This window comes from Molothrus ater, chromosome 8 (assembly GCF_012460135.2).
Source record: "Molothrus ater isolate BHLD 08-10-18 breed brown headed cowbird chromosome 8, BPBGC_Mater_1.1, whole genome shotgun sequence".
NCBI lineage: Eukaryota > Metazoa > Chordata > Aves > Passeriformes > Icteridae > Molothrus > Molothrus ater.
Genome location: NC_050485.2, coordinates 936,768 through 964,238, shown reverse-complemented (window position 1 = coordinate 964,238; position 27,471 = coordinate 936,768). Strand labels below are relative to the sequence as shown.

Genomic DNA, 27,471 nt, shown 5'->3' with positions numbered 1-27,471 from the left:
GTTCCTGTTTATTTTAACATTGCTCTTCTAAAAGATATTTATAGCATAAGGAAGATTGATGACTATTTCCTTTTCATTTAAAAAAGGTAACTTCTTGCACTCAAAGATACATGCTATGAAATTACCTGTGTAATGAAAAGTTTAATTCTCTCCAAATTAGGGAAAAAGTGTTTTTAAAAAAATGTAGGTTTTCCTGAATCCAGTCATGAGTTCAACTTCAGTGAGTCTCCTCTTACAAAAAGCAGCATCTCAGCTCTATCCTGTCAGGCAGTGTTCCAGCTGAACATGTTCCACACACTTGCCAGGCTTCAGAGCAGTTGTTGAGCTGGACTGATGATGTTAGTGTTGCACCAAAGTTGAATTTGATAATAGTAATTTGAAAGTGAAGGCAGAACAACATGTCAAAAGAGAGGATATTGCATTCTCAAAATAATCAGTGAGCAATAATTTGAATCAGCACAGTGGTATTGCTTACTCTCATATATCCTTTGTTAATGTTGTTCTGTGGCTCAGTTATAAATATTCTGTTGTGGCCATATTGATTAAACCATCAGTGTTTAATTTTCCTGTCACAATATTTCACTTGATTGCAGGAATTTATGAAATAAGTTTCTGAATCTGGACCACTAAGACCTGTGTATCTGTGTCACCAGCTCTCCAGTCACATGAGAATGGATTTTATTATTGCAGCCAGCCAGTCCAGTGGTGATAGTAACAAAATTATTTTGATGTCACAGTGTCACATCTAATATCCACACTGGGGACAAGGACAGCACACAGCCGATATCCCTGTAGCAAAGGAGGGAGTTCCATGGACCCCTGTTAGGTGGGGGTCAAAAGCCTGGTTAGCTCTGCTCTGCTCCTTGAGCCCACCCAGCTGCGAGCACTGAGGTGTCTGCAGCCTGGGGAGAAAGGGAAGGAGTGGGCTGAGATTCCTGTCTGTCAGCCCAGGGGCTGCTTTTCTGGAGCCAGCTGGGTTTCTTGTTTATAGCAAAGTTAACTGCCCTGCACGAGCCAGCTTGTACAGCAACATCACACGAGTAGGCTGTAAGTCCATTTTAAAATAAAACAAGCCATTGATATTTGTGTTATTTCCAGTTTAAGTGTTTCCTTCTGTGCTCAGTTTAAATCCTGTACTAATAATATGGGCCTGTACTCCCCACCCACCAGTGTCACTCCTCTCAGTGCTTTGCTTGTTTTGTCTGCTTTCAAAGTTAACAAATTCAAGCAGGTATTCTGAGATTTTATTGTGTTGGGCTTTTCTCAATTTAAAACCTTATTTACCCCATTGACTGTTAACTCAAGATAAAGATTTTCTGAAGATTTCTCGTGATTACATAAAGTGCCTGTTTCTTCTATGACTAAGTGATTAGTTTAGTGTGGATGCCTAATTTTAGACGACAGAAGTGAGGTGAGATGATTTGAACCTAGAGAGCTGACTGTTGGTCTGTTTTGAGATACGCATTATGTTGCATTTTCTTACACTTTGTATAGCAGTTTTAATCAGGCATATCCTCTATGAGGGCAGTTTTTAAATCTGTTTTTGAAAGATAAGGATGCTTGAAGAGTAGATTATGAAATGTTTTGTATGTAAACACAATAGACTGAGTTGGATATTATAAAAACAAAAGTTCATCTTCTCACAAAGGTTAATCCAACCGTGAATTTGGTATGGAAATTAGAAGTACTGCTTAAAATATCAAGAGGGATTTTCTGTGGTTTCTGTTTTAATCTGAGAAGGAAGAATTCTCTAACAGAAACAAGAAGTCTTGAGAAAGAAGATACTTTTCCCCCTCTCTGAATAGGAAATGTTAATTGAGCTAAGCTAAATTGCTGCTACACTGGCTCACTGCTCACACTGTCATTTAAGAAACAAACAGTATCCTCATAGGCCAGTGACCTTTGTAAATTAGCCTTAGCAGTGAGATCTGCTACAAATCTCCCTTCTGAATTAGCATTTGGAAGTTAGGGCCTTCCTTCAAAAATTGATTTATAACATAGCAAAGTAAAACAATTCAGAAGCATGGATATAAATTCAGTGAGGTACAAAGCATCAGTGAGATGGAAAGACTGAACACCATACCAGCTCTGGGGTGATAATATTTCCAGACACAGTAGTAACTAAATATCTTCTTTCTTGTGTTCTTAGGTTTTCTCTCTGCTGAGTTTATTAACTGCTCTGTGCTCATGGCCAGGAGGTTCTACCTGCTGTCAAAAGGTGCACAGGCTTGGGGTGTCAGCCTCACTTCCCAGGAGCATCAGCTGGGGCTTTGTGGCCAGCACTAGTGTTGGAAAACTCAGGCGGTGGCAAAGGATTTGAGATACCATGGTTAACATCTTTGCACTGCCATAGCTGCACAATAATTGCACACACCAGAGTGTCTCGGTTCTGAATGTGAATAGGGTATTCAGGTATGTGGAGGAAGCAGAATAGTCCTAGTTACACAGTAAAAAAACCCAAAACCACATTAAACTGCCCACTTGGGCCATGATATTGGACACTTCCCACATATGAAACAAACACTCAGCTGCTGAAGTATTTTGGTGAGCACCAAGGGTCACATTAAACATTCTTCTGAGGGAGGTTATTTTAGGCTGCAGTGCCTTACATTCCTCATCTACTGCATCAAATACTTCTAAGTCTGAATATTGATTATGTTATATTGAAAAAACATCCTAGAATATATTGCAGGATGAAAAAATATTTGGGTAAAGAGTCTCTCTGTAGTCTAAGTCTTTGTTTGTGAGCCTTGGCTAAAGAAAAATTCTTCAAAGATTTGGGATATTTTAGAAAAGGCTTGTTATTAATGGGAATTCCATACTAAAATGCAGCAAATTTGAAAAAATATTTCAAAATACCAAGATTTAGTACTTTCTGATTTGACACATTTAGGTTTTGCTTTGAAATACCTTTTAGTTTTAAATATTGCAATTAAATTACAAGTCTAGTTGAAATATTTGATTTTATGGAAACATTTTCAAAGAGTCTTCTGGGACATTTCAAAATTATCTCTGAATATACACACCATTTTGAATTATGAAAATTAAGGCAAAATAATAATGAAAAGCTTTAAGGGACCCAGGTGTTCTTTCTAGCCCCCTTTAAGACAGAGCTGTTTTTAGTGACCTCGAGTGTTTTGGCCTCTGGTTCAATTCTACCAAAGACAAAAGCAAATTCTGCTGTTGAGATAACAAGTATATAACAGTGAACAAAAACTAGGTAACAAGAAGACTGAAATGTCACATCTACAGGAGGAGAAAAGCAAGCCCTGTGTAAGTGGCAATTTCTTGTTTGGGGAAGCTGACAGACTGTTCTCCTGAGCTGATCCATCATGGAGATGTAATGCGTTCTGAGAGGAGGAGTGATAGGCTGGCTGAACTTGAGATTAAAAAAGGAATTTGATGGGAGCAGGGAAGAATGCTCTGATTATCTTTTCTTTGGCACAGATGCAGATCTCCCACTGTGGTGTTTAAAGGTCAGCCATACCAGGCAGAGGCAGAGAGATTTAATAGAAGTGGAGGCGATGATGAAGTGAACTTTGTGTTCTTCGTCCCTTCTCTCAGCACATGAATATACCTTTGTCTCTGTCCCTTGATCTAATAATACTGACTTCAGATCTGCTGATACATAAATGTGACACTTTAGCCTGTGGCCTCACTCTTGCCAGTGTGTTTTTCAGTTTCGCCTGTATTGCAATATGACAGGGCTGGCTGCTGGGACTACAAACAAGGGGCAGTAACAAGCAGCACACATATTTAAGTGCATCAGAGTTGTGATGTGTTGATACAGAGCAGCAGAGGCATGCTCAAAAAACAAGTTTGCAAGTTAGTGCAAAGATTTCCAGTGCAGAAAATGCACATCTATTGAAGGTGAATTCTCCTTAAGAGAGCATTTTAAAAAATAAGTTAAAGCTGTAAAGGAGAAAAACCCTTGAGTTATAAAAATGCATATTGTTTCTATTTCTATAAGGAAATGGAAGTTTTATATATACATAGATTAAAAATTATTTTTTGTTTAATGCTATTAGAATTACAATGCCATTTTGGCAAACAATGTGGAAGAACTACATATGGTACAATGAAACATTTTCAGCATTTGCAGTTCATTTCCAAAATGTTTGCAAAATGAGGACAGTGGAAATAATAGTAAGTATCTGGTAACCAAAAGTAATATTAACAATTAATTAATAAGCATGCTCAAGAAAAGGCTTCCTTTCTCCTAAAAGGCAAAACACAGCCCCTGGCTCTTGAACTAAAGCTGTCTAGGGCTGCTTCTTGTAGAAATCAGCTCTGCCAAAAGTCACTGTTAACATGGAATCTGCAAAAACTAACAGGTTGTAAATTATTTTCTATGCAAACAGCAAATATTTAAGTACAGTGGGAAGACTCTCACACTTCAGTCTGTTTTATTGGCATTAATCTAAAAAATGATAGGTCTTTTTTAGCACCATGTCTGATTTTGTATGTAATTTGCTACATCTTTCTATGTCAGATTTTAAATATAGTGACCCAGAAAACTGGGTTGAGAACAACTTTCCATAGGTGTGGAAGATGCAACAAAAACATCCTAAACAAATAATTTCCCTTTTGTTCTTTCCTAAGTGTACAACTTTCAAGCCGCCTGTGACAGCTGTTACTTTTACCTCTGAACATCAGTACTTAAGGACTGCATTCTTTTACCTTATTCAGCTTTTACTTGGAGCTAAGGTCCATGGAAATAAAACTGCTTGAGCTCTGAAAACCAACAATCCCCCTGATTTGATATCCAATATGCACTTGCATAGTTTCCTGTCAGATAGCAGCTTAATCTAAAATGGATTTAACAGTCCTTTAATTTTGCCTTATATATCAAAGTACTGCATGTACAAAGTCCTGTCAATTGGGAGACTCTGATTTCTTTCTACCACCTTCAAAGACAATTGGGAATTGAGTATTCTCAGCACTATTCCTATTTCTATCAGTTTTAATCCCAGACTGGCAAACACAAAATAAAAATAACATTTTAATCCTTCATTGCCCCTTTTTTTAAAACTGATTTTACTGAGCTATTGAAAAACAAAACTAATTCTGACAATGGCAGCACGTCAAAACTGCATGTGCAGAGGTCAAACTGACAGATTACTGGAACATCTTTATTAACTTTCAGAATATCAGAAGAGAGAAGACTCTTTTATCATTCTCCTTTGGAGTATAATCAGAAGACAAGAAGCATGAATCCTATTAAGTGGAAGTTTTTAGTTTCAGGCTGTTCAGTGCTAAGGGTTTTCATCCCCAGATGTAAGATCCAAGTCAAGGGCTTGTCATTTTTTTGCTGTTGCTTTTGCTCTCACAATTCGTCTTTAACCCTTAATATACTTTGAGTGGTATGATCATATATGTCAAAATAGCATTGAAGACTGCAAGCTGTAGAATATATCCTTGTGTATATTTTGTGGTACACTTTGTGTGTTAGTCATGTACAGAAGTGTGCACAGCAGCTGTCCTGAGGATACAGGGTCCCTTGGCACGATGGGATCTGCAGGTACAGAACTCCAGTGTGGCTTTCTGCTTCAGAGAGCATCAAACTGTGGAGCAGTTAGCATATGGAGGTGTGGATGCAGAACAGTGGTCAGCATTTTGGGAATAAAATGTATCTGTCAGCAGATTAGGATGTCATTTTTTAAATAAGATAAGCTCTTTTAAGCGTGATCAATATTTAAAAATGGGAAGTGGATTTTCATTACATGACCATTCTAATTAACCCTCCTCTCTAATCACACATTCTTTCTTTCTTTTTTATTTTTTTTCCTCTCATTAAGCTAATGCTCTGTTTTTGAGACAAAACCACCTAATTTTAGTTTGCTGATTTCTGTGCATGCTGAGTTTGTGTGATTGGAATTCCCATTTGGGCTGCCCTTGCTGCTGTGGGATTTTCCCTTTCAGGAGAGGCCCTGTGCTGCCTCAGGCAGGGTCCAGGTAGCAGCTTGCTGGGGACATGTGGGCAGGGCAGGTTCCTTTCTTGTCCCTTCTTCATTGTTCACTTAAATCCAAAGAGCTCATGGAACCCATTTGAGTAACCTGACTGCTGTCACTGCTAATTTTAGCAAGCCTGTGATTAGCAATATTAATCTAACCACAAAATTTAAAAAAAAGGCACTATCTCATTTTACTTAGAGATACTTTTTTTTCTGCAGCTGTGTAAAAATCCAGCTTTTGATGTCTGAAACACAAATGCAGTGCCAATGAGCCCAAGAGTCATGTGTAAACCCCAGCTTTCCCACTTCAGTGAGTTTGCAGAGTCCCTCAGCAAACTGAGCTGCTTGGCAGGAGGGTGTGAGGGCCCTGGGGGCAGCCTACAAACCCTCTGCTGCCAGGCCTTGCTCCAGTTGGGTGGCTGTTTGCAGAGAGCCTGCAACAGGTAAAGGTGCTTTACCTGAAGATGGTAATGGATTTGAGGGAGAGGGTTGTGTGGAATTACTTCTAAAATTAAAGGCAGCACAGGAATGATGCACAAATTCTTCAAATGCAAAACAATGTATTATGTTCTAGTAGAAGCAGTCTGGCAATAGTAGTTGAGAGGTGGTAGGCAGGTGGAAGGAGGCCTTTAAAGATGGGTAACTTGTTTCTGGATGTTTTGGAGCTGGTAGATGGATGCTTAATGGAAAGCTAATGTGGTCAAGACAGTGAATTAAGAAAAGTAATTCGATAAAGTTTGGTTAAAGTCAGGCATGTGCTTCCAAGTGTATGTAAGCTTTAAGACTTTGAACCTTGCTGGTTAGGGCCTCACAGAGTTCTAGCATTTTGCAGCAAGTCCTGAATTAATAATGCAAGTGTTTTTGTACCTCTGTATAATTAATCAAATAAGATTCAACTTTCCTATTACTGATTGAACTTCAGGTGATAAATGGTGACATTTTCATTAATCCTCTTAATCACAGCCTTTATTGCATAAGTGTGAAGCAAAGGAACAAAAGATAAACAACCCAAAGATTTATCAGAGTTTCTGTGTCTGAGGGGCATATTTCAGCAGCTGGCAATGCCAGGCACCTCGTTCAGTGTGCTGGGAGTTACAGGAGCTCCAGGGGAAGTGGAGTCCCCAGCAGGACCCCCTGGTTAACATCTGTGGTGATACTGTACAGAGAGCTGCACAAGTGCATTGGCACTGACTTCTTGCCTCTTATTACTGCAGAAACCGGATTTAGAAGTTCCTCAGAGTATTAGAAATTGTGATAATTGTGATTCCATTATATCCCCAGAAGTCTCATCATTTTGATACATTGATCTGTAATGAGCCAGTCAGCTGTAACAGAATAATTCCAAAGGTGCCAAAAAAAGCACTCATCATCTAAATATTAACATCATTTTGCCAAAGCTTGTGCTTCTCAAATACCAAACAAGTCTCTCTGTTATTTGTTGGGGTTTGCTGGTTTGTCTTTATTTTTTCCCCTTGGAGTATGAATGCTGTGACAGTTGTTAAAGGAGGAGGTTTACTCTACATAGTTTTAAACTGAAAGAGGGTAGGTTTAGTTTAAGTAGGGGGAAGACATTCTTCCCTGTGGGGCTGGTGATGCACTGGCACAGGCTGTCCAGAGAAGTTGCCCCATCCCTGGGAGTGCTCAAGACCAGGCTGAACCGGGCTTGGAGCAAGCTTGTAGATGTGAGGTGTCCCTGCCCATGGCAGGGGGCGATCATCCCTTTCAACCCAAAGCATTCTATGATTTATGAGTATTTTCCTGATGATTGGGCCACAACTTTGCTTGCTTAATTTAATCACTGCTCTAGGAGTCTTTCTGGTTATTTTACCACTGGCAAATGGCTTTTGAACCAGTATTTTTCTGCCAGTGCCTGGGTGATGCTTTTTACAAGACTGTACTTTATAACATGAATTTTTAGATATATTGAAATGACTGATAAATATCTTTGTTCTGAAATGCAGTTTGTACACAATAACTAGAGGAGCTATGTCATATCTTGTATTTGAGACCAGAAAGCAAAAAGTAGGGCAAATTCTTTTATAACACAGGAGTAACAGCATAAATGAAATTTAAAAAAAAGAATGGCTGGGGGCAGAAAAAGTAAGATAATTATCAGAAAACACTGTGGGAAGCCATGGACTAGAATTTCTGATTACAAGGAAGGCAAATGATCATTGTTTATCAGGGAAGTTGGATATGTTTTTGTTTATGACAGCTTGGCTGAGACAAAAGGAATATCCTGCTAGGTATTTCCCTTTGGTTGTCTTCTTCTTCTGCTGAAGTTTTTAAAAAGAATCTGAACATCAAACTTGAGCAGTGTGCAATAATGTCTGTGTAGTCACTGCCAAGGAATCACATGGCTTACATTTAAACATCATTGTAATAAATTCCTTTTTCATAACTGTTAGCCTTGTATTCAAAACACTGAGTTCATGACAAATTTCTAAAAGCTTCTGAAAAGCGCAGGCTAGTCCTGCTAGGTGTAAGGAACCTCCTTGCTAGGCTCAGCAGGACAGTACTAAGGAGTGCAGTCATGTTTCCCTTTTGGAGCTGTCCTCAGTCACTATCACAGTTGAGGCAGTGAGGGGACAGAGGACAGTAGTAGCCATATCCCAGGAACTTTTGTGATGGGAAGTTCAGATCAGTATATTCTGAGATTTAGCTTAATTATCCAGGAGTCATTTGTAGATTTAAATTCTAGACTTCCTTGCACAGAGGTTTATTTCCTTTGAAATGTGACTGCTGCAAGTCTTTGTGTTGCTGTTGGACAGGTGTCTGCTGTGCCTGAGGATCGTTTCTCATCAGGGCATCGCTTTGCAGTCAACAACAGTCAATTCATTTGCCTCTTTTCAAGGCCAGTGTACTGTAAACAAGATAGAATCTCCTAGGAGTTTTTCAGTGAACTTAGTATGATCACATTTCTGCAGTTTGAATTCTGTGCACACGCTTTGGGTGAGCCCACACTGATGCTGCAAACCGCACTGCAATCTGCGGTGTGCAATCTGGACAATTTTCTAAATGAGTATGGGCTGCAGCTTATGAACAGTTTTAAATGTTTTCTTTGTGATCAGTTTCACATTTCCTAGATCAGAGATCACACGGCAAAAATTAGTCAAGGGTTTCTTATAAAATGTTTATGAACCTTTATTAACAGAAACAGAGACTTCCACTGCCACAGAAACATTTTACGTTAGTACAATGTTTGTTCCTTATAAACTACAGGAGCTGTGAGCTTATGTCCAGCTCCACTGGCAATTGGAATTGGCTGTCTATACAGGGCTTTCATGGCACCATTTGCAAAGAGGAGAATAAAAAACTAATAAACCTGAGAGAATCACTGATTCATTTAAGGGATTAAGGAAGGGTGAAAATGAATGAGAGGACTAATTACATTTTTACAAGATATTTGAAACGTAGGCTATAGTGAATGCACAGGAACATAGTGTAATGCAGTAATGAAGTAATGTAATGCATAAGAATGCACTCTGTGTGCCTGTGGCTGGGCACGGGCAGGTGGTGGCTCCTGTGGCTCCTCATGGTGCTGGGGGCAGAGCTGTGTGAGATGGGACCCTGAAACACACCCACACCCCCACCCACACAGAGCTGTGTGAGATGGGACCCTGACACACCCACCCCCACACACCCACACAGAGCTGTCTGAAATGGGACCCTGACACACCCATACACACACACCCACACACAGAGCTGTGTGAGATGGGACCCTGACACACCCACACCCACACACACACACACACAGAGCTGTGTGAGATGGGACCCTGACACACCCACACACACACACACAGAGCTGTGTGAGATGGGACCCTGACACACCCACACACACACACACACACACACACACACACACAGAGCTGTGTGAGATGGGACCCTGACACACACACCCACACACAGAGCTGTGTGAGATGGGACCCTGACATACCCACCCACACACACACACAGAGCTGTGTGAGATGGGACCCTGACACACCCACCCACACTCACACACACACAGAGCTGTGTGAGATGGGACCCTGACACACCCACACCCACACCCACACACACACACAGAGCTGTGTGAGATGGGACCCTGACACACCCACACACACACACACAGAGCTGTGTGAGATGGGACCCTGACACACCCACACACACCCACCCACACTCACACACACACACAGAGCTGTGTGAGATGGGACCCTGACACACCCACACCCACCCACACCCACACACAGAGCTGTGTGAGATGGGACCCTGACACACCCACACACACACACACACTCCCCTGAGTGCAGTAGGGCCTTATTTGCAGCTGCTCCGGCCGCGCCCACCCCGCGCACTCCGGGGAGCTTTGGAGCGGGCAGCGAGTGCTGCCGCGGGCGGCTTTGGCTGCCCGTTCACACTTGGAGCTTTTACCGTGAGTGCTGCAGGCGCCTTTCGGTGAGCTGGCGGTGGAATCCCGGTGGAATCCCGTGCCGCTGCCGTTCCGCCGCCGTTCCGCCCTTCTGGCCATTGGAATTCCACCTTTTGGCCGCTGGAGCCCCGCCGCGCTGGCCGCTGGCGCTGAGGGGAAGCGGCACGGGCAGGGCGGGGGCGCCTAAAACCACCCATAGCCCTGAGTTTTCTGCTTTATCGACTACTTCGAGTTGTTCTTTCTCTTTTGAAACTGGGGAGCTTTGCTGGCCTTGCTGCTTTAAAGACTAACTTCGTGCAGCATAAGTTCTAAAACAGCAATCTGTGTTATAAATAACAAGCTTGACTGGGCCAATAGTCAAGCAGCAATCAATTTATTAATTAATATGGTAAAGTATGAGCAATACAGCGCTGGGTACAGTGGGGGAAGTTTTCCCTCCAACTGCACACCCATAGTTGGGGCTTACAGGTATTTATAGGGGTACTCATCAGCTTTCTCAGCAGTTTCTATTCCAATTTTTACTCATCAGCAGTTTCTATTCCCAATTTCTATGTCACAATTCTATACAATATTGTGATTTAGTTTTTCTCAGGATGTACATCCCAAAAGGAGTATCCCCAGATGGTGGTGGTCCAGTTTCTGAAAGAAGGAAGATGAATCCATCTGGTGGAGTCCAGTTTCCAGATGTGGGTCCAACTTTTAATTGCAGAGACTATAAATCTCATAACAGTGATGTCCAGCTTCCCTTGGTCGAACCTATCAGTCCTTGAGTTGATGTTCATCTTCCTTTCTCAAGCTGCTTTTCACTGTTTTGTTAAGGTGTGAGATAAGCATGTTTCCTTTTTATAGCTATAGTTTCGAAAGATCCTTACTACAAGCAATATTCTAAAATTATACTTCAAAAGGTTATTATTGCAAAACTCTTTAAGGCTTACAAGCAGAAAGTTCCTGTCAAAAAGCAACATCCTTAAAGCTTTAATTCAAATGCTCCTAAATCAACTTAAGACTTATAAAGGTTAATTGCAAACAAAGGATAGGTTCAGAGGCCTTCTTCCATGCTTTACTTTCCTCAGTTATTATCAGGATTCATCTTTATAAGTGTCCCATGGTTGGTTTCCACACATACCACAATCACAAATACACACATTGCCTGTATGTACCTGACACCAAACACCGCTTTGTATTTCACACCTGTGAGGCAACAACAGCAGACAATATGTTTGGAGGTTTTTCTCTCTTACAAGATTTTCAGTGTCAGTTCCTGGGGACAGAATGGCGCCCGTTGAGGGGAAGGGGTGCGGCTCAGCAGTGCTGAGGGACGGACAGACAGCCTGCTCTGGGCTGCTGTTAGGGTCGCTGCTGGGCCTTAGCTTTTACTCGTTGTCCTTGAATTTGAAGCTGTCTGGGATGGATTGTTACACTAATCCTCTGCTTGTCCCTTTTTCAAGTCCTGTTGAGTGGAAGCAGGACAACAATACGCTAAAGTTCTTTTCCAAAGTTTGGAGGGAGCCACTTGGGTTGGAGAGAGATTCCAAGAGTACTGCAAGAGAGAATTCACTTAGAAGCTTTGAAAGTGAGATTGGTTTTCGTTCTGAAAAGCCGCTGCTTTAAAGTAATTCTTAAAACACACATGATGTGTTCTTGTGTGAACTGGGAGGGCTTGCTGGTTCTATACTACATAAGCTGCCCTAGGCTCTGACTTGCTTTCTTAAGTAAATTTCTTCTTTTAAACTAGGAGGTGGACTTGTACTTGCTCTGGGAAGGCTTTCAGAGTGCTGGGTTACAGATATTGCCACTGGCAGAATATTGAAAGCTGGATGACCTTTACTTTTTTTATTTTTCCTTTTTTTGTGAAATATTTGACTAACAAGTAATAAGAAAACATATAAGGATTTATCCATGTGTATGTTTGAATCTTGCCTGTGCTTTATAGACAAAAAAGATGTGAAATTTTGAGTATCCTATTGACAGTTTATTCTGTGTGTTGTATTTTTCTCTTTATTACTGAAGTGCAGGAAATTGAGGGTTTCATGCAGTTTTGAGAACTGTTTGATCCATCCTGATCCTTACTGAGTTCCACTGGTGATAGATTTTGATCAAATCTTGCTACTGCCAGACAGTTAGGGGCAGTTAATTAATTTGTTTATCAGCACTTGTATGTACCTCATTCCTTCAGGAGCTGTGTATTCTGGCAGGGAGTTGTGATTCTGGCAGGGAGTAATCCTTCTCCTGGTTGTTGTAAGGAATTGGCCAGTTGTGCATGACTGGTGTCCTCTTGCTGCATGGGTAACTGCTCTCTGATTTGCCATGTTTTGAGGCTGAGATAAGGAAAAGGAGAGGGTTATGTGATTACAGAATTGGAGTAGCCACTTTATCCTTTTGAAAACCCTACTTTCTTCTGGTTTAATATACAACATGCTTCTGGAAAGCCCCTGTGGCTAACACTCCAGTAAATGGTGCTGAGGGGGAGTATCATCACATAGTTCAGCTTTAGAGCTTTCACTTGCTGTTATGTTCAGCCTGTGGAAGGAGCTTTCTTCAGGGATCAGGGGCCACTTCACAGTCACTGCAGTGGATTGAGGCTGGTGCTGGTGCAGATGGGACATTGTTTGGAGAGACTGTTAGTGAGACACAGGTCACAGCTACAGGCACTATCTGTTTTACTGAAGTCTTTGGCTAGCTTGCCAGAGCTTGACTATAATACAAATACAGTATTTGTTCTTGGATGTACATAGAGCTCAGAGTCTAGAGAGAATCCTTACCTGAATTCTTCAAATGTAACTGTGACCTAAAGCAGTGAGAGAGAGCTTAGTGGGGCTCTGCATCAGGCCTGACACCTTCATTGAAAAGGAAATAGATTCTGGAATTTTACTGGGCAGAATTCTCACTTGCATGTGTGCTGTGATGGTCCCACCATGTATGTATTATCTATTTTCATTTTGGTTGAGGCCCAATTCATAAAGGCACTCTCCTAGATGAACTTGTATGAGATAAGACTTGGCTGAGCACATGGAACTAGAAATAAACCAGTTGCAGTTATTATATTGTTAGGAAAAAAAACAACCCTACAACAAAACTCAACAATCCAGTCCATGGGTATTTATATAAGCTTTATTAATTACACCAGCAGAATATTGGGCATGCTTGGTAGGAAACAGTTGAAGTTGCATAATACTCTGAGGAGTTTGAGCCATCTTAACCAGGTGGTTGGTAACACCTGCAGGGGCAGTGATAAGCCTCAGGTGTAGCATGTTGAGCTAATTTTGTCAAATTAGCAGTGGGTTAGGCAGCAATGTAGTACTGCCTAATTCAGCTCTGCAGAAAATGGAGGGAGATGGAGACAGGTGAAATGAAGAACAGTGCAAAAGAAACCGAAAGGAGAGTGAGGAAGCTTTCAGTTGCCTACTGTAGTTTAGCAGATTCAAGAGTCTTTCTGAAAAAGGAGAAGGTGGAAAGCTGAAGGAGGCAGGGAAAGCAGCACAATACATGTTAAATGCGTGTTTGAGTAGAGTTTGTAAGTTTTTCTCCACAAAAGTAAGAGTTAATAAAAGGTAAGAGTGTAACTTTTGACCTGAGGTATAACTATTTGACTTGATCTGGAAAGAAATTAAATTTTATGGTAGAAAATGAATTGGAGAACAAGCAACATTTTGATACTACTTTATTGCTCACTGGAGGTAAGTTTTAAGTCCACAGGAATGTGTTTTTTCACTATAAACAAATACTGTAGTCTTTGTAAGTTTTATTAAGCCCATAAAAATGCACATAGTAATCATAAATGCATATAAAATGCAGCAATGACTGGAAGATATACATACATCAGTGTAGCCTTTTCCTTGAAAAAGTAGAGAATCATTATTTAATGTTGACCTTTGTAGTTTTTTATGGCTCTTTTTGGTATGAAAAGTCATTTTCCTCAAAAGACTTCTTAAGGCTTTATGAATAAAGCTAGTGGTGGAAACTGAGAACACATAACAAACCTGTAGAAGATACTTCTGTATACCACAAAATTAGAAGCAGAAAATACATAAATACATTTTTTCATTTATGGTTTGAAGAGAGCACTTACAATCAGTTTACACTGTATATAATTTATATTGAAAGCTGTATTGACTGCTGTAATGCTGGAATTCAAATGTTTTTCCTCAGCTCAGTGTTCAGTTGCTCTCCTACAAATGAAATATCATCTGAATTGTGATTATTCAGGATTAACCTCTACCTCAGTGGATTGATTACTGGGCTTTTTTTGTGTCCATTTGTGCACTGCCCTCCTTAGGCCTTTTTGACTCCTTGCCAGTGCCAGGGAGAATGTTACACGTGTCGCAATGACACTCTGTCTGGTTAGGGTTCCTTAGAGGTGTGTATAAGAAATACTCTTGCTTGCTTTTGTGGAAAGCCAGTAAGTTTTTCTGATATTTACTATGTGTTTAAAAAGAGGTAAAATGATAAGATCAGTACTTTAAACTTCCTAAAACTGGATTTGAAGTTTTGTGACACACAAGTTCATTTTTTGTGAAATCTGAAGCATGCTAGTTTTTATTTTGGTAACGCTTTCCCAGTGTGGTACTAAGAATTTCTGTAGGGTTATCAGTGGGAGGGATTGGGTTGTATCAGAGGGTTCTTCACACTAGGCTAAAAAAATCTTAAAGTACAGACTTGGGGCTTACCCTACAGTGTAGTGAAGGACCTGGGTCACTTCAGGCTAGGCAGAGCTTTGGGAGCTCCTTCCTCAGTGAAACAGTTTCTTAACAGGAGATGTTTAATTAAAACCGGGAAATCTTCACCAAGAAGAGGAAACAAACTTTTATGGAATTAATGACTTAGTTATCCTTAGTGATTTACAGTAAAAGTGCTTTGGGACTTTGGGTACAATAATGAAAAGAATCTGAGCTTCTATTGGTGGAGCAGAAGGGATCACATCTAGAGAACATGCTGCTTCATTTTGTACAATTTATAGAAGAAGAATTTAGCTAGTTAGCAGACAATCTGTTCCTGAGCAAATACTTATTTTTGGGAGTTAATGGAGTGAATTTGACTGAAAAAAATCCTTGGGGGTACATCTAATTCTTGCTGTGCAGTGTGGACAATATATCAGCAAAGCTGTTCTCAGCTGCAAATGAAACAGGTGGTGAGGCAGTGCAGTGATTATTTACTCCTCTACTACTTAAAACATCTCACTTTTGCATTTGACTTTCCATTTTGTTCTCAGCCTGGAGTTAAGTCTGAGCCAGGATTCATTCCTGAACCACTGTATTGCATCCTGAAGTCATGGCTGCAATGTCTCTCCCAAGGATTTCTGTCCCTTTCCAGCAGAATGAACGTAAGAGCCCTCCCAGGGAAGAGGCAATCTTACTTTGCACGTGAGCTTCCACTTGCCCTGAGGCTGTTAAGGGACTGGGGACAGGTCCCTTTTGTCTACAGAAAGCATGTTAGGCTATCTCTGTTACTTTCAGCAATAGATAGCTTCATGCATTTGGCTGCTAAGAATTACCACACCTTTTGGAAATCCACTGGAGGTAATTAGTGGCTCTCCAGGGTGTTTTGCCTAAATGTGTTTTCTGTTTTGCATTAATACCCAGTGGAAATCTGAGGTTGGATGAAGCTTGAGCCTTCATCTTCACTTAAAGCCTTCATCCTCTGCCTGGGGAGAGAACACTGGGGGATGCACAGTGTGAATGCACTTGTGTGAGCATAGGCAAGGGAAGAAGTCTTCCACCCCAAGGAAGTTTGGACAACAGAGGGAACTTGTTCATGTATAATGTATCTCTCATGGCCTTTAAGTGCATCTTTCTTTGCCTTTCAGTTTAGTAAAGAGTAGGAACTGAAAAAATCTGGACACACATTTCCAGTTGTGCTCTCTCCTCAATACGCCAGTCCCATGTAATGTATAAATCAAGGAGAGGAATATGATTTGTTGAATTATTTTTTAACAGAATATATCTGCAATACCCAATCTTCTCTTCAGCAATTTCTAGCCTGAAAACTTGTTGGGTCATGATTTTGTAAAGAGAGGAACCCCCTCCCCAATACAGAAAGGTAGACTCTCACCCGATAGTAAAAGCACCAGTTAAAGTGCCTGTAAGAAGTTTAATAACTGCAGGAATAAAAGAAATGTCCATTGGCATATCTTCTGTGTAGAGATAATGGGCATCATAAAATGCACTCTTTGGTGCCTTCAGAATCTAAAAATCCATCCAGCTAAGGAAATACTTTATCTACTGCCAGTGCTGCACTTACATGCTCAGTTCAAAGTCTTATTTTCCCACTGCACCTTAATTAGTGTATTAATTGATGTTGCTAAACCTCATCAAGGATGGTTTATTCTCTGTTTGTTATGTTTTCAAGCAAAAGCTCTATAACTACTTTCTTAGTGTCTTTAAAATGTCTGGAGAAAATGATAATTTTTTTCCTTTGGTAGAGTTCTGATTTCAATCAGACCAGCCTACAAGAAAGCTTTTTGTTTGTCCTGACAAACTTTGCTCTTCAGAAGTACAATTATTTTCTGACTGAGAGCAGTCTTGGATTTTCATTTTGCAGTTTTGTTTTTGAAGTTGCAGTGCACTTGGGTTTGAAGTCCCCTAGGGGAGGCTAGTTTCTTCCAGAGAATACAAAAGAAATGTGGTGTATTTGTGTAGTTTGTACTGCTTAGGGGACAGACTGTGGTGTAATGAAGATTTCTCAGATTGCAAAAACCTTTTGAGATGTGTATGATAGATGACAGTAAGGTCTTATCTGAGCTAGGGCTTGATTTTTTTTCTTATAGACTATAGACATTTACTATTGCTGAAACAGCTTGCCCTCCTTATTAGCAACATTATAGCCTCAAAAGAGACTTCAGGTTCACACATGCCCTTGCTCCTGCTTGGAAAAATTACACACAGGTGTTTGCCTCCTTCCGTGTGATTTATTTGAATTATTGTGGTTTGGATTTGTGTTAAGATGATCTCTTCAGGAGCTGCTGAGGGAAGTACCAACAGTGAATGTGCTGATGGCTGAAACCATGTCAATGACTTCAGGGATCTGAATTGTCTTTGGGTGGCATAGCTGTGAGCCTCACCACCTGCTGCTGAGACTGACTGAAAGCCCTTTTACTTATGCATAAGGTACATGTGGACAAGTGCTGCTTCAATGCCAGGAGAAGAAAATTCTACCCGTTTTCTCATGAAAACAAAAGCCTTATTAACATTGCTGAAAATGAAAGGCAAAGGTCTAAATTTGCTGCTGGCAATGCACTGTAGTATGAACTCCAAATACTCATCCAAAATACAGCATATGTTTATTCCAAAGTAGCCAATGCTACTTTGTTTAACTTAATAGATATTTTTAAAACACCTTATGTAAATATTACAGACCTCTGTTTGCTGCTGTAGAATGGCCTAATGTAAATTCCTAGTGCTTATACCCTACCCTAGGTTTGCTGCTTGTGCTTTGAGAATACTATTCTGGAATGGGCCATGAGCAAGGAATGCTTAGAGCTGAAGGATCAGGAGGGGAAGTGTAAGATCAGAAACTTTTTCCTCTTTATATTCAAAAAACTCTTATTGCTGTTGACTTCAAATAAAAAGGAATACTTGTGCATTAAGAGCTCCTTCCCAACCTGAGCATGCTTTGCCAGAGAAGAGCCACGCTTTTTAACCCTTCTGATCTCCCCTATGATCTGGTAACACTCACAGAACTTGTCCCCAGTGCTGATGTGTTACATTGAGCACCAGATGGTGTCAAGTTCATTCTCATATTTTGAACGGGGGTTGGAGTACATGATCTCTGGGAACCTCTTTCATCCTAATTTATTATTCTGTGACTGTGACACAATTTACATCAAGGACTGTATTTGCACTGAAATGTTGGAGCCAGTGTAACTAGGAAACAGGATAAAAAGTTGCTCTGAGCTGTCTGTATCTGCCTTGCTCATCATGGCAGGGAGAAAACTGCTTAGAGCAGTTCCTCACTGATAAACAGGAGCTCCATATTGCACATGTTTGTACTGGATTCCAAGAAATGAAAGTAAAGTTTTTCTTGAAACTGCCAAATGAATTTGAAAAACCTGGTTACCTTATGGAAAAGAAGAAAAAAAAAAAAGCTGCTGAGAGTTTTTGTCCTGGAGGAATGGCTGGCATTGCCTTTTTATTTTACCCTTGAAATGTTGCTGCTTTAGACATAAAGAGTTCTTTAAATCAATAATGTTTGCACTGAGTCCTGTAGAGTGCTTTATTTTACATAGGTGGTGTAGGAACAAAGTGTGAGTGAACACAGATTTAAATTAGGGATACACAAGTACCTCAGAGACTGAGGCAAAGGAATTAAAATACTGAAGCCAGTATGAATGAATTGTTGGGACCAGTAGTGAAAACTTCTGACCTGCACTCCAAAGAAAAACAACTAGTTTTATTTCTTTTTTTGAGGGGAGGGAATAGCATCTTTTAGGACTGTATTGTGATGATACAAAGTCATCTGTGCGTAGTTTAAGTTGAAGAGTCAGGAAGGAAAGCATAGAATCAAACCCCTTTTTTTCAGATACTGCGTTAAAAAACCAACCTATGCCAGTTTACTTCAAATAAAGGAGAGTACAGTGTTATTGCATTGATGAAAACTGGATTTCTTCAGTTTTAGCCATTTTTTTAATGTGGAAAAGATAATACATCACATGGGTAGGGAACCATTGGTATTTCCCTTGGAATACCAGGGAAAGTTGTACGAAGTATTTTTGTGTAGGCACAAAATGTGGAAGGCCCTGCATTCCAAATCTCATCCCCTTCAGAAAGTGATTCTTAATCTCTTCTGAATTTTCAATAGGAAAAGTGATTTATTTGTCTTTGCACTGACTAATGCCTTGTAATTACTTCTATCAATTAAGTAAGAATAATAAAAGCCTTTGGTGTAGTAAATTATTCTTGAACTAGTAGTGATGGTGTCCTAAAATGTTGATAAGGGAAGATTTGCTTTTATTTCCCGGCAGCTGAACTGTAGATGTTGTTGTTTGAGTTTTGGGTAACTCCACAGTGACTGTGGCTGTGTGTGTTGATATTTGCAGCACTGCAGAGGTCTGGCTCTCAGGCACTGTTTGGTCTGCATGAACATTAAGTGGTTGTAGGCAGTGCAGCTACTTCAGGGAAGGCTGTGATGGTTGACAAGTGTGGAGTAGTTTACAGAAGGACTCGATATTACTACAGCAGGATATAAAGATCTTCTGGATCCCAGCCTCTCCTGAACCTTTGTCAGACCTGTCTCTTTCAGCCTGTTGATACTCATTTGCAGTGAGATATTTTCTCCTTCATCCATTTCAACTTGTGGAGCATTGTGGAAGAGATTTTTACTTTAAAGGAAGCTGTATCTCTATGGTATATGTTATAATAGAAGATAGATTTGTTCTTTCACAGATTTCAAGTTTCCATATACCTTGTCACTGTTGGTTGCACTGTATATGTTGTATGATATGATTATTTCAGTTGAAAACCATGCCACTAAAAGAATAATTTGTTGATAGCTCAGGGCAGAAATTATTTTGTGTTTAATTAAAACAAGATAAATTTTACTTGAGCTTTAAGGTCTTAAAAGTAAGTTTAAAAGAACAGTGTAAAAGCTGGCTATGGTTTGAAGGGCTCTGAAAAATTAAGGGGCAAGATCACAGGCAATCTGCTGAAACCTTAGGCTCTTACTTTGAAATTTCCTCCTATTTTCTAAACACCACTCTGCAGCTGTTACCTGCTGAGCCTAAACTGGGGTGAGGTGGTAAGATTTCTCATCACTGTCACCTCTTTCCACAGCTCTTTTTCCCTCCTGCAGTGTTTCCCTGTTCAAAAACGTTCTTTGACAAAATATTTCTCCCCCAAAATGAAGGCTTTCTAGCAGAGATGTTTTTTGGCAGGTTTGAAGTCTGAGCAGGAATACTTGCTTACAAGGCTGATTGCTAATTTAAATTTGTCTATTTTATTTAAGGTTGCTAATCTTGCTTGTTCATTGTCAACAAATGAAGATGGAACGAAAATTGTCCAAATGGCAGCAAATCACATTGAGACTTTGTGCCCACAGGTAGGAGGTGTTCACTTCATTCCCACTGTCACAAACACTAGGGTGTTGTCACACAATGCAGATGTTTCCTTGTGTTCCTTTTGTCTAACTTCACATTCCATTTACACAGCTCAGTGTAGCAAATGGAGACGAAATGATAAATGCAAATACTTAGGTAATCTGTTAATTTGCTCTGTGGTTAACATAGAAATGGTTAATAGCCTCTATTGGTTGGGGGTTCTTAAAAACTGCAATTGCAAAAATATGCTGCTCTGTTTCTGAAACACCTGATTGAATGAGCAATTTCATGAGTAACATGAAAAATTTGGGATCATTTACTCTGAAATAGTACTTATTTTGACCTTCAACTTGAAAGACTCACCACTTATTTTGGTTTTTGTGTAAGGGAACAGCAAAGTATGAATTCTTCTGATTATCACCAATTTAAAAACTTGAACTTTCATCTTAAGGAAGTGAATGGGAAAAAAAGCACAGCTACAGATACACTTTTTCTAAGATATTAAGTACCAAAAAATGTGTTCACTTTGTCATGTTCAGAGTTACAAAGATATAAAAATTTCTGCATAGATCTTTTAGAGCAAAGATTTCACTGATTCCTCTGAATCTGATCTGTGTTGCAGCCTTGAGGCTGCATAATTTCAAGATCAGTAGTTCTTTGAAGAACACTGCAGTTTACACAGTGGCATAAGTATTCTTACCCTTTTGTGGTAATGTAGTTGAAATAAAAGTTGAAGAGCAAATATTAATATGTTCAATAGCAAGCTTGAGAAGTTCATTTTTATGCCTGTTGAATAAATGCAGGTCTTGGAGAAATGAAAAATTTCTGTCAAGGAAGTATGATCTTCTGAAAATATCACAAACCAATGTTTTCTCTTGAATAATTCAGTTTCAATGTCTGTTTTTAAAACTTGGAGAGTTCTGTGTTTCAGATCACTCTTGTATGTGATTTAATGTGTTCCTGGATTTATAAGAAGGCTTCTTCCAGCTTCTTTGTTTCTCCAGGGGTCAGGTGCACTTTTATAATGGATTATTATGCATCCCAATACAGCTTTTTAATTGAAATTGAAACCTCTGTATCTAATATCAGAAACTCTTAAAATCTAATTTTGACTAAAATATTGATTTTTCTTCATTTAAGTTTCTAGGCTTTTAATTTCCTATGCTAAAATGAAAGTTTCTTGGGTTTATTTCTTGCCTTTTGTTTAACCTCAAGGTAAACTGGGGTGAATTAGTTGATGATTACAGATTTGACTAAAAAGAGAACGTGGAATACACAGAAGATTATATTACTACAAACAGGATGTTCATTGTGCAGGATTTGCTGCTTTCTTAGATAAGTACCATGCCCCATGAAAGCAATTTGCTTTTTACCTAGGTAAGAAATAGCAGATTAAGGCTCCTGCATTTTTTCAGTACACCAGATTATGCCATATCATTAAAAAAACTTTCCATAGGGAAAATAATTATATCTTAAGTTCTCTGTGAGGCATATCAGTTAGAGTTCAGAGTGGGGAAATTCACATGCAGAACTCCCCAATGCTCTTAAATCTTCAGAATGAAAAGAAAGGTACTTTATGTGTTCTACAAAATATTTATTAAAGGAAAGTATGGATTGAAATCTGATATAGTAGAAATGAAAGAACCTCCTGACCCCAAATGCCCCAAAAAGTACCAACTAAAAGCCCCCTAGCAATTACAGCAAACACTTTGGAGTTTTGCAGATTTGACAGCAAAACTTCCTATGGAGCACAGAGGAAAAGGCAGCTACAGAATTGGCAAACACTGGAGGAAAGCCTTTTGGCTTTTGTTACATTAATCATGCATCATGCATCTCATCTGCTGTAGGTAAAATGGAGAGGGTTGATTTGGAGCCCTTGTTGCTGTTGAGTAAGAAAGACCCAGACTCACCAGAAAAGGCTTTGCACAGTTTGCACAGCATCCACCTGACTTTGGATTCTCTCTTTATTCACTGTTCTGGTACACACAGACCAGGCTGGCCAGTTAATCAGTACATTTCACCTGATTGCCTGATTAACAAAACCCCTTTCCTATAAACAATCTTTGAGAAAACCAGGAAAACACAGAGTAGGAAAACAACACCTGCAGCTTGTTTATAATAACAAGCAATCATTGTTTATCTTCAACTCCCTAAAGTCTCACAAGCTGATTCTGGGAAAACTTATCTGGTTTTCTTGCTCTCTGACCAGGCCATCACATCCACACACCTTTTTTGTTTTGTCAAGTGAAATTATTAGCAAATATTTTGACTGTTTAACAAATGAAATAAGCTGGGCATTTACATTGGAGCCAATGCAAAACACATAATGATCCTGGAATGTTTTATGAGAAATTAATTTAGTGTTAAATCAGTAATAAAAATAAGAACAGCTGGTTGCATATGATTTGGTGAAGAATGATTTCTGTTCCTATAACTCACTTTTGCCTGGGAGAATTGATTGTTGTCAGGTAAGTAAGATCTCCAGTGTCACTTGTATTGGGAATCCATGTTACTGTCCTAGTGTGTCAGCAGAATCTTGACTTCAGCTGAGTGCATGGGAAAGAAAGGGAAGGGAAAGGACCAACAGAAGCTAACAAGCTTTTGTTTTTAAAAGCAAGGCTATAAGTCTGTAGAGCTGTTTTGCTAATACCCATTTTGGGTTTGTTACTCCTGTGCTTGATTTCAGTGGTGTGTTTGGGGAAGACTGTGGTTGCTGTAAGAGTCCTTTGGAATACCTGGTAATAATGGTAAACCTGTTAACATAGAGAGGGAGGACTATCCTGTGGGAAACCAGAGATGAGCAGATGAGAATCTGGTTTCTCTATCTAAATTCTTCATAGGTTTTTACATTTTTATGGTCTAATCAGCTTTCACATCCTGAGCTGTTGCTTTTGAGAAGAATGTCCTTGAGCCTAAAACTGGAACAGTTGTGTCCAAGTGGAGATCAGAGGTGGGTGGTCTTAAGGCAACAGCTAAGATGATCTTCAGTGTGTCAGAGGGCTCTGCCTGGAGCCTTTTTATTAGCACAAAGATCCCTGGAGAGTTGTAAGGAGCAGGGAGTTCGGGATATTTTAGAAGAGCTGTATCTGAAACAGTGAATTTTTGGCTCACTTCCTTTGAAAGGGAGCTCTCACTGGAGCTTGCTGCTAGTTACCAGAGTGGTACAGGGTAATTACTGGAACATCATGAAAGGAAGGAAAATGCAAGAAAAACACACAAATGTTCATGGTTTAGCTTAATCTTCAGATGGTGATAAAAAATTTTTGGACAGTAATTTGATCCTATGGAAAACTTCACCAGATATTTTAAAGAAGAGGTGTAAGCACTGGTATAAGCAGAACCTTGGATCTTAGTATTTTGGTGAGCTCTGTTTTTCTCTAAGTATTGAGAGATAGATAGAAACCATCTGGTTATAAAGTGAGGTGAGAAGCAATTCTATGTAATTAATGAAAAGTGTATAACACTTGGCACAGTTGTGAAGGATTCAGCTGTGATTTTGAATGCTGTCTTTTCTTGCTGCTTAGAACTTAATATGCTGCTAGTAGCTTTTAATACTGCCTGCCTACTTAATAGTAGCTTTTAATACTGCCTGCTCTGTGATAAACCAGTGCGTAGCAGCACGGTGTTTAGGCGGTGGATGCTTCTACCTAATTCCCAATGAGCATCTCCTGTGGAAAAGCCACTTGGGTGAGCATTCAGGCAAGTCCACACACCCCACTCAGCACAGCTAGCTCAGCCAAGAGAGGCAGAAGGGCCTTTATATGGACAGTACCAGCGAGGTTTATTGCAGCACCCCAAAGGGAAACCAGGCAAGAGACCTGGCCATGGCATGCACAGGGTTAAGTGTGGGGTCAGCAGCCAGTGGTCTGAGGGCACGGGGTGCTGCAAAGGGCATTGCCCTGCAGGGGAGATGGGGCTGGCCACCAGGGGTACCACAACCAATGAGGAAACAGGGAAAGGAGAGACCACAAGAATTAGGAACAGATGGGGAATGCAAACTGGGATGGATCAGTGTTGAGAGGCTCCATGGGGAAGTCTTCTCTTTCAGCCTAGGTGGACTCTGTGGTGTGTCCTTCCAGGGCGAGGCCCTGGGGATTTCCTTGAGGGGTTCAAAGGATTCCACACTGGTAAATATAGAAGGTGATTTTTTGGCTATGGTGGTTTGGTAAATAAGTCACTGTGGCAGTTCAGGTAACATGGAGAGAGAATTGGAGTAAGGAAGATGCTGAGCTGATCAGCAGGAATATATTCATACACATGTTTACAGACCATTGAAATACTGATCTGACAGCTGTCTTGAACACTTTGTATTTGGCTTGTCCAGCGAAATTCATCTGTTTCTTCAATGCCAACGTGGCAGTCTGGAACTGACTGCTGTATTTTGGTATTATAGAGCTGTTTCTCTATTGACACATGTACCTGCAGTGAGAAGGGCAAAAACCACCAAGCCTTGCAAGAAACCAGCCCCTGCAGCCTTCCTTTCTTTGAATTTTAATTTCAGCCCTGTTGTAGTGATGCTTTCTTTCTTATCTTGCTAGCAGAGAATATTAAGCCTGTCATGTGTCTTTCAGGGTCATGTGAAATCGTCTGCATTTCTCAGTGTATTCAGAAATACCACAGAACCAAGAGTTGAGGGATTGAGGGGTTTTTTGGAGAGCGTGTGTGTGTGTGTGTGTGCGCAGAAGGGATCCAGGCAAAGCATCTCCATGCCAGTGCAGCAGCCACTTGCATTCTCTGCTCTTCCAAGTACAGCCATGGCCTCCAGTTTGGTTCAAAGTGCCTTGGAAGCCTTCAGCAGCCCAACAGTGACAGCTCTGTGCCCCACAAACAAAAACCCAACTTGAGAAACTCTACTTCCCAAGCAGGGCTTGTGTGCTCTCTGCTTGCTTTCTTAGAAACTGACTGTGACTTTGTTATGCTTTATAAGTTTTGATCAAGCTTTCATGGGAATGTCCTATAATTTTTTTCTCAAAATTAAATATTGTGTTTTTCTGTTGTGAAAATGGATGGAGGAATTCAGCTCTTCCTTTGAGAAGAGCTAAAGAATTCTTTCCATGGATTTACACTTTAATTGTCTTGCCTTTTTTTTTGTTGATACAGACAAATGGATATTATTTCCCTCTGTGTAATTTTCTAGGAAATAGGTAATAGCAAACATGAAAATTCTTGCTCACAAAAATGAGACTTGATAGCTAATCAGTGGGCAGGACTTCTCATGTGTTGCATTTTTCAGGTATTGGAGTTCAAGTATTTATTTTATGATGCTGTGGATTTTTGAAGCTAGCAGTTTGCATTTCGTGTATATTTACTCTTTCATGAGAGAAAAAGAAATAATCCATTTTTTTATTTGCTCTGGCACGTTAAATAGTGGGGAATATTGAAGAAGATTTTATCTTAGCCTCATAAAGACTCTTCACCAGCATCACTTTATTAACCACAGTTTCATCTTCTTGCTTGAACCATCTTTGTGGTATCTCTTTTTATCTGTATTAATACAATTTCCTTCAGATACAGGGCAGAAGTAATGGGGGAGAACATGGTAAATTAGTGAGTTCTCTACCATCTGCTTAAAAGACAGACAATAGATGTTAGTATCCAACAGTATTGGGCTTCTTGGGTATCATCTCTTAGAGATCTCTATCTTAGTGACTTCTTGTGGTAAAGCCTTTCAGTGGAGAATTCAGTTAAAAGTATGGATTGTGCCTTAGTAGTACTATTTCTGAAAGGAGTCTGGTGAAACGATGGTTTTCATGTACATTTTCACCATGTTGCAAAGTTCACTCACAATGCTGCTGAAGATGAGGATTTCATCATTAACCTTGGTATTTATGGTAGACTTCTTGAGCACTCCTGTGTTTAGTTCCTTCTCATGCATCCTGGTTCCACAAGCACTTGGTCTGGTTTACAGCATCAGTGCTGCAGGAGACTTCCCTCTCTCCCTGCTCCCAAGCCTCATTCTGCCCCTTCCCTCACGAGCAGCAGGAGCAGTCCCAAAGCTGCTCAGCAGTCTGGGTCAGGAAACTGCTGAGAGTCCCCCTGGGAAGCAGGAAGGTTGAGTTTGCCTTCAGGCCAGCTGCCCAGTGCAGTTTGCTGTGTCTGAACTCGGGGGAAGGGAGTGAGGGCAGTCTGGGGGAGCAGTCGCTGCTTTTGGTGGCACTGCAGAGCCATTGACTGACGCCAGCTTGAGCTGGCAGTGGCACAGCTTTGGTGACAGAAGGCAGTGTCCAGGATTGATGGAGAGCTGTTGTTGCTGGTTCCCAGGAGACATGCTGTGGGAGAAGTTGCTAGTGCAGTCCCCAGTGGGAGCAGTGGTGTGTGACCCTGTTTGGATGAGGGAGCCTGTACCATCAGAGCCGTGCAGTGTTCATGTCAAGGGCAGTCTGCACTGAAGGGATGTGTACAAAACCAGATGTCTGCCTATGACAAAGACTGAAAGGAAAAATCTTTCTTATATCCCCTAGCATAATGTACTGGCACTAGTATTTGCAGGACACTATCTTGCTCAGTTTATGGAAACTGAGGTTTGTCATTTTCAAAACCTTGTAGCAAGCTTATTGGGGTACTATGAATCCTAAAGCTGTGGAACACCAACATGTGTTGGAAGGCGCAGTACTTTATGCTTCTGTACAAATAGATGTTTGTTTTGGCTTGAACTTCTCTAATAAACAGTTTGAAAGGGGGGAACATCTCCCCCACTGTTACTCTTAGGTTCCCCTGAAAGTCTCACAGCTGGCTGGGACTGCTTGGCTCACTTATGATAGTACTTGGAGAGAGAATAATTAACTACAAAATGCCTTGAGGTTGTTTTCAGTCTTAACTTTCATCTTCCAGCATCTCTTGTGTTGGACTAGAATCCTCAACAAATTCTCACCTTGTAATATTAAACAAAAATACAAACCCTGAGTAGCCTCAGCTTCTGTAGCAATACAGAAGCTGTCCTGTTTTATCCTCTTCTTGCCTCACCTGCAGTCAGTATACATAAGACATGAGACTGATTGAGATTTTAAAGTTGTTGGAGGGCATTTGCTGTATTGCACCATAGTGCTATGAATGTTTTATAAACAATTTGTTTTTCCCTTTGC

At 40.3% G+C, this 27,471-nt stretch overlaps 1 protein-coding gene across 1 annotated transcript in view; it reads left to right on the top strand.

Moving 5' to 3' along the window:
• CTNNA3 (catenin alpha 3) overlaps nucleotides 1-27,471 on the top strand; it is a 424,386-nt gene that overhangs the window by 256,935 nt on the left and 139,980 nt on the right. The window contains 1 exon segment of the mRNA XM_036385424.1: nucleotides 20,299-20,391. Coding sequence (XP_036241317.1) covers nucleotides 20,299-20,391 — 93 coding nt within the window.